Here is an 8,151-nt window from a genome sequence, read left to right as displayed (position 1 = left end):
ACTCACTGCATTGTAATTTCTAGTTTATTTACTACCTGTCCAGTTCTGAAAAGTAGGCCCTTTATCTTGTTCAACATTCTATCCCCGGATTCCCCAAATAGTGCACCACAGTAAAGATAATGTTCAACAAATGTTTAATCTATTTAGTATACCTGAGTATACTTCTAATTTATTGCATTTTAATTTTCTCTAGATACTATAATAGCTAAGCAAATGGAGGTATATGTCAATCTTTTTTTCTTTATAAAATAGACAAAAAGTGTTGGGAAGTTGGACACAAATCAGCTATTTTTTCCTAGTACCAGATCTTCATACCGCAGAGTTTCTTGGAACCACTAAAGTACAGCACTAATATGCTGCATAATTTGTTTTAACATCATGGAATAAAATACAAAGTTTTTAAAACTATTTTACAAAACCATCAAAACTCTACAACAAAACCCTACAAGAAAAAGTAGATCTCATTTATAAACATCAATTTAAGAATATATTAAACAAAACATAGCAAGATACAAAACTTAAATTCTAGTTACACAAATATATCTCCTATAGAAATAACCACCCTCCCCTCATCTGTACTACTCAAGACTCAATCAGCAGCTTCCATAACGACCCCCACCCACGCCCTCGCTGACCACTTTCCATCAGCCCTCAGCAGGGGCGGATGCCAGCCCTAGCATTGGCCCTGGCCCTAACCCTAGCCCTCATACTGGCCTCGGCTCTGGCCCTGTCGGCCTCATGGTACTGCAATGGCCAGCGCTGGGGTTTCTTTTCATGGAGCTTGGCCACGAACCCCAAGATTTTCAATTTGCTGGTTTCCAGATTGCTTAGGGGACTCCAAGAGAATTCACAACCGGGTGGAGTGGTGTGAGGCACCCACCTGTAACTGAGCTATTGTTGCTGCACGAAATCTTCCATAATAAGCCTCTTCGGGTGCCCCAAGAGGTAGTGATGTTATCGGCATACTTTGAGGGACACACCTCCCCACCAACGCAGCATCTCCCAGACCTGTTCCTCCCTGGCGCTATTACCTTTCATGTAGATAAAGCCCAAGACCATCATTAAGAGACCCAATCTGGGGCCATCTCCTCCCAGATCCTCCTCCTCCTCCTCCTCCTCCAAAGGTTTTAGTTTGTTGACCAGGATATAAGTGTGGTGCTTGCAGCCGAGCTGTTTCAGCTCAAAACCAAAGACATACCGCCGAATCTGCGGCCCTAGCGATGATCTCAGGGAAAAGATCCTTTAAGTCTCAGATAACGTATTTCGCCCTCTCAGAGCGAGTGATGGGACTCTTCTTTTTGTCCTTCACCAGCAGGAACGGCACCAACTCCGCCACCATCCGCAGACGGTCATAGGCCCTGCGCAGAGTCGGGGCTGCGGCTGCCAAGACCCTCCTCGCGCCTCTCCGGGTGAGGGCGGGCCCGCAGCCCCTCCTCCCGCTCGGCGCCGAAGTCCTCCGTGGGGTTCTCCTGCGGGCGGGCGCCCGCGGCCTCCTGCCGCGAGCCGGTCAGGGTCTCACCGCCGTCCTTCTACCTCTAGGATCCGGAGAGCCCCCCCGCCCCCGCCCCGGGCTCTTGGGTTTCTCTAACACGTTTTCCGGCGCCCAGGGGCAGAGCGCACACGCAGGCCGAGGAGTGTGCAAGTCGCTGCACAGACCCCAGCGAGGGGTTGGACAGGGCGGGGCAGCGGGAGGAGGGCTAGGAGGGGTGACAAAGGCGGCTTTGTGGCTGCTGGACAGCACCGTAGAGAACCGCAGCGCTGAAGACTTGCGGTGCGGTTACGGCGCAGCCTCGGTCCGCGCCCGCCCCCCGGCTCTCGGGGCTGCTTCCGTGCAGCCGAGGCAAGATGGTGGCCCCGGGGGCCGCGCGAAGCCCCGCCCCTTCCGGCCCCCCCTGGGCTGAGGGGTCTGCGCCAGCTTCCGGGGTCGCTGGGTCTGCGGAAAGTGTGCGGTCTTCGCTGCTTATCACCCCGGGAGCTGGAGGGGCGGTTTTCACACCCAGGGCGTGCGGAGTAGGGGTTGTGTCAGTGTGCAGGGGTGAAATGGGGATGGAGTTCCTGCCGTGTCTTTCAGCAGGTGCTTATTTATAAGTGTGTGTATTTAGGATTTTGCCCGATTTACTCTGGCCCGAGTGCAGAGCGCATGGAGGAAAGCTGGAAGGTAGGCTGTGCCGGCCAGTTAGTGAAGGGCCATGAGGATGCCAGGAACAATGAAACTTATTCTGAACATGCTGGGGAAATACTACAGGGGGATTTAAGCAAGGGAGTGCCTAGACCCGTCTGTATTTCACAGGCTCCCTTGTGGCAGCGTGGGGGATGGACTGGAGCAGGGCTGACCAAAAGCTGGAATCCAGTTCAGAGTGTTATTACAGTGCAGAGCAGGACCTGGGTTTGGGCCTGTCGTGTTCGTTGGTGTATCCTCAGCTCCTAGAACAGTGCCAGCTACAATGAGGCACTCCATAAATATTGTAAAATAGATGATGAAGGGGTAAGGATAGCCGATTCTACAGGGATGAAAGGAAAATGATGAGATATCTTGAAGTACAGCTGGCAGAAATAGTGACTGTTTAGAGGAAAAGGGAGATTTTTTTAACCTAATCAAACTTAACTACTCCCATTTTTTCTTTTTGAATACCCTACTCTGAGTTTTCTCCCACTTTCTGCTTCTTCCTGTCCCTCTCCACCCCCCCCCCCAATCTATCTCCAGGATTTAGCTTAAATGTCACCATTCCAAAGCATTCCTTAGTCTCCATGCATGGAAGTTATTTATTGACATCTCTGAATCACCATAGCAATTTGTATTTATTTAACATCCACTTATATAGACCTTATTATGTGCTAGGCTCTGTTGTAAACACTTTTCAAATATTAATTTAATTCTCATTAAGGTAAGTACTATTATCATCCTATTTTATAGGAATATTTTTTCTATGGCATTTGTTATTTACTAGCTATGTAATCTTCTTACCTAAACTCCCTGTTTCTCAGTTACCTTATCAGTAAAATGGGTATAATATTAGAAACAACACTATGGAGATTATGTGAAGTTATGCATGTAAAGTATTTAACAAGAGTGCTTAGCAAATATTGAATGTTCAATAATGTTAACTGTTATTTATTGCATTTTTTAATGTGTTGATACTGTGCTAAGTATTTACATGTATTAACTCATCTACTTCTTCTCATAACAGCCCTGGCAGGTAAGTCGTGTTATTATCCCCATTTTACAAGTGAAGTAACACACAAAAAGGTTAAGTAACTTACCCAACATCACATGACTGAGATTTGAACTGTGGTCCAGAGACCGTGTTTTAACCACTATATTAACAGATGTTAATTATTATTGACCATACTTTGTATTATAATTATTTTGTGCTTATTTTATTCCCCTCCAAAATCAAACATCCTAAAAACTAAGGCCATGTCTAACTTTTTTGGAGAGCCCCTCAGAGTTGGCACTCAGTATATAATTGCCATTGACTAAATGATGGAAGGCTTTACTTTTTTACATAGGAAATAACATTTATTTTAAGCAAATATCTGACAATTAGACCTTTCTAGATATAATTATGAATTTCATTTTAAAAACTTCTGAAAACATATTCCCATTTATACTGTATGACTTACAAAATCTGAGAGTGTGTGAATGAAGCAGAAAGATATTTATTGTAGTCAAGCTTGAGGCTGTTATTAATTCCCATTGTGCCAAACATTTTATGTACATTATAATTTAGTCCTCACGAATCCCTATTGGGAAGGTATTATTATCCTTATTTTACAAATGGGAAAACAGTCACAGAGAGGTTAAATCACCTGTCCCAAACCACCCATCTGTTAAGTGCTAGACCGGAAATGAGAACCTATATCTGTCTATTCTGAAGACTGTACTCATGACTGCCATGCTTGATTGCCTGGTTATCTGTTTCTCTTAAGGTAGAGAGAACCACTCCTATCTAAAAGGACAGCGCTAGAGATAAAATAGTTCACTTACCATATCTTTCTCATATCAAACTTTGCCAAGGAGATATGCAGAAGATATAGGCATGAAAAGGACCATGCAGGATATACACTGAATGGAAAGAATTTTGAGGGACAAATTAGCAATAATATGACAGTTTAAAAAACTGAATGAATTATCCACCATTACTGATCAAAACAGGGAATAAACTACCGATAAAATATAGATGAGTCAGGCAGACGTTATGTTGAGGGAAAGAAGAAAGATACAAAAGGTTACATACAATATGATTTCATTAATCTGATGCTCAATATAGGTTAAACTAATCTGTGGTGATAGACATTAGAACAGTAGAGTGGGGTTGACTGGAAAAGGATATGCATGAACTTTCTGGGGATGATGAAAATATTCTGTATCTTAGTTTGGGGGTAGGTATACATTTGTCAAAACTTGTCAAACTGTGCTCTTAATATATATGCATCTCACAATATATAAATATACCTTAAAAATGATAAACAGAAGTTTTTTATTGAGGTATAATTGACATAATAATCAGTTTCAGGTATATAACATTGATTCTACATTTGTAAATATTGTGAGTAATCACATTAAGCCTAATTTGACATTTGTTACAATATATAGTTACAAAATTATTTTTTCTTGTGATGAGAACTATGAGGTGTGTATTTTTGTACTCATTTTATAGAAGAAGAACCTGAGGCTCAGGGAAATTAACTTGCCTAAAGTTACCCAGTGAATAAATGAAAATGCCAAACCCAGTCCAGATATTTTTGACTGCAAATCTCATAAAACTTTCAAGACCATTGGAGTGGCTTTCAGGTTGGGATTGTCACTGAAATTCATAAGACAGAATAGACTTACCAGGCATGAAGTTTATGTCTCCTTAAGGGATACAGAATAAGGAGCAGAGCAGCATGGAGGGCTAACAGTGTCATAACGGCCTTGGACATACAGAGCCAGTGTCCAATGTCCCAATCACCATTTTGGTTCTTTTTTTTTTTAACTTTATTTAGTTGTCTTTTTAAAAAACATATGTTTTTATTAACTTTAGAGAGAGAGGGAGAGAGAGAGAAACATCGATTGGTTGCCTACTGCTCGCCCCCTACTGGGCATGGGCTGTGACCGGGAATTGAACCAATGATCTCTTGGTGCATGGAATGACACTCAGCCAACTGAGCCACACCGACCAGGGCAGGGTGAGTCTTCTTTTAAAAGCAACTTAGTTTTAAGAGAGAGAAGAAAGAACATGAAACCTTCTAACATTGTCAGACAGACAGATAAGAGGGAGGGTGGTCACTGGACAGGGCCTTCCATGTCAGATCTTCTCCGTCTTGAACATGAGGTCACAGATTCTGGTCAGTTCATTGTTTTCTCTAGTTTTCTGCTCAGTGGTCTTCTCCAGCAAGTGGATGTGCACCTGTTCCTTTCTCAGGCTCACCTGGAATGCCAAGGCCTCCACTTGGGCCTTGTTGGGGACCTTGGTGATCTCCTTGTTTGCCTGCTTGAGTTTCTCTTCTGTGTGGGTCTTCAGCACATGGTATCTCTGGCCTTCTTTCTCATTTCTTAGTATATAATCCTCAACGCACTTCTTCAGTGATTCTTCATTCTTGCAGTAGCCTTCAGTTACCTTCTTCTGCTTCCCAAATTGCTTGAAGAGGTCAGAGAAAGATTTTTTCATTGGGTTAGAGTCCACAGTAAGTTGGTCTTTTTCTTTCAGAACCTTCTGGATTTGGGTTTTGGCAAATTCCTTGTTTCTGAACTTTATCCATTGCTTGGGACATGACCTCCTAAAATCCATCCAGGGTCTTATCTAGCTGTAGGTTCTTTACATGGAGCACTTCACACCTGCTCTCCAGCAACAGGGTCTCCTTTTGTGTCACTTCCACTACCCTGTCTAGGTCCTTCTGGTTGTATTACAGCACGTCTACCATGGAAGCCCCATGCTAAGGACACATGGGGTTGGCCCCAGCACAGGAACACTCAGCTCCTAGGAAGTCAGGTTCCACCAGCACCACCTCAGGGGGATTCCATACCTGCAGAGCACATCTGCACATACCAACTGGTCCCGGTAATCTCCCTTGAGGTGCTAGATCCTCAGCTGGCTCTCAGCAGGGCCCCTCACTCAGGTCCAAGGTGAGCCTGACCCAGCTGAGGGGGGCATATGGTCAGCTGGCCAGGCCATGAAAGGTGAGGCTGGGGGCCCATACTGAAGAATTTGTGGTTCCCTCCACACTTGCTGCTCAGTGGTCCCTGCCATGGTCAGCACCACAAGAGTGTCACCGCTGAGGTGAAATGAGATAGAAAATTCAATGACTAGGCCTTTAGCTATAGGAGGTGTGAGGGGTGTGAAAGGGGCATGGACTACTTTCCCACTTGCCCGTCCCTGGATGCTACAGTGTTACCCTGGAAGGGACCTAGACAATCATTTTTCTGGTTTTGCTTGTTCCTGCATTGTACTGGACACGCAGACTGTTAAAACAATCCTGGTGGGTAAAGGGGGTCAAAAAAAAAATATGGTGAAGGAAGGAAACTAGACTTCGGTTGGTGGGTACTCATTAGAATATACAGATGACAAATTGTAATGTACACCTGGAAATGATGTGTTATTAACCAATGCCACCCCAATAAATTTAATTTTTTATAAAAGCAGCCTTATCTAAACTATTAAAAGGGAGAACATGCATATCTCTTTGGTGGGGGGAGGGCAGTGAAACAAATATTTTGATGATTGTTAGATTGAAACCTTCTTGAGGGAAGATCCTTGTAGCCTAGACTAGAACCTTTGAAAGCCCATAGTGCTCAGCGCAGTTTAGTATGTGGAAAGGGATGAGGGACTTACACTGAAAAAGCAGAAGTACAGGATGAATTATCCTGGAAATGTCCAGCACTGTGGGAATAGGAAGGGTGTGTCCTAGACCAAAACACTGAGCTAGGTCTGGAACCCGAGTTCTGGATTCCTCTTCACACACTGTGCAGCAGACTTACCCTTCCTGGGACACTGCTTCCTCAGCTTGAAGACCTGACAACCCTTGCTTTGCCCATCCTCACAGAGTTATGTTGAGAGTCAAGTAAGATTATAAATGCAAACATACTTTTAAAGTGCTTTACTATTAAGAAACAAATATAAAATGTTACAGACTTTTTTTTTTTAAACAGAAGTGGTAGAAAAATCTCAGTAATGAGTGTGACTAGCCTCTCACGCAGACATTTTGGAATGAGCTTACACATTCCTGGTTGAAAAAACCGTCTGGCCAAAAAAGATTAAGTAAAGAAATGTCAAGTCCTGACACTCCATCTAAGGCCAGTGAATGCTTTGGTGGGAAGCCAGAGTTATCTTGTCGGATTCCTTCTAAACTTGGCAATAGAGTCCTCAAACTCTTGAGTGCCTTCTTCACACAGATGCTGAGTAATGTCTCACCCCGGGTCTGAGCCCGGACTGCATAGGTGCTTGTGTCTTTCCTGTTTCTCCTGACAGTCTTGACAGCCATGCAGCTGATCCTGCTCACAGAAGGGATCAGAGGAAGAGCTTTGTCTGAAATCCCTCCCTGGGCCAGGGGCAAAACAGAGCCCAGTTTTGTCATAACAGAATGGGCAGAGCATGAGGCCACTGGTATGTGTGGCTGGCATTGGAGCAGGATGGCTAGGCAGATGATTTGATCTGACTTGGGTAATGAAAATTGTTTGTTACTGTTTGAAGAGCAATTGTGTAAGCAACAGTACTTCTGTGTTGGTCTGCCTGTGACCCACCAGTGTCTGTAACATAATACCCAACCCAGAGGAGGAGCAGAGCCTGGCCAGTGGGGGAGGGGAGAGATGTGGGGGCACAGGGCCTCCTTTTCCCTCCTCCACTGTCCCCCACCCCTCTAAACCTCGAAGGAGAGTTGGCGAGAAGGCATTTGCCACCTGGACACAATGAGGCCCAGTGCCAGGGGCAGGCGTGGGGCTGGCCTGGAGCCAGGGCCCTGGTCTGAATGGTTGTCACCAAGGGACTGCCAACAGCCCATCTCTATCCCCGTGAGGCCGGGCCAGGGCCGGGGTGGGGGGCCTACCACCCCCATCTTGGAGGCCCAACTCACAGCATCCGCTGGCCGTGATCAGAATGCTTGGGACAGGGGCTTTGAGCAGCTGAGCAGAGCTGGTCCTTCTGTGGGCCGCCAGTTCATTTGGATTAGAGC

General features: G+C 45.1%; 1 protein-coding gene across 1 annotated transcript; it reads right to left on the bottom strand.

Annotated features, from left to right (window-relative positions):
- Positions 1 to 610: 610 nt before the first annotated feature.
- Positions 611 to 5,654, bottom strand: MAGEF1 (MAGE family member F1). Its single transcript, XM_016200140.2, is given in 4 exon segments — positions 611 to 1,201; positions 1,203 to 1,427; positions 1,429 to 1,493; positions 5,415 to 5,654. Coding segments are annotated over 4 exon segments (1,080 nt in total). The 3' UTR covers positions 611 to 651.
- Positions 5,655 to 8,151: the final 2,497 nt, after the last annotated feature.

The sequence above is a fragment of the Miniopterus natalensis genome, chromosome 6 (genome assembly GCF_054644295.1).
Source record: "Miniopterus natalensis isolate mMinNat1 chromosome 6, mMinNat1.hap1, whole genome shotgun sequence".
Classification (NCBI taxonomy): Eukaryota; Metazoa; Chordata; class Mammalia; order Chiroptera; family Miniopteridae; genus Miniopterus; species Miniopterus natalensis.
Note: the sequence above shows the minus strand (reverse complement) of the source record. Positions and strands in the feature narration are given on the sequence as shown.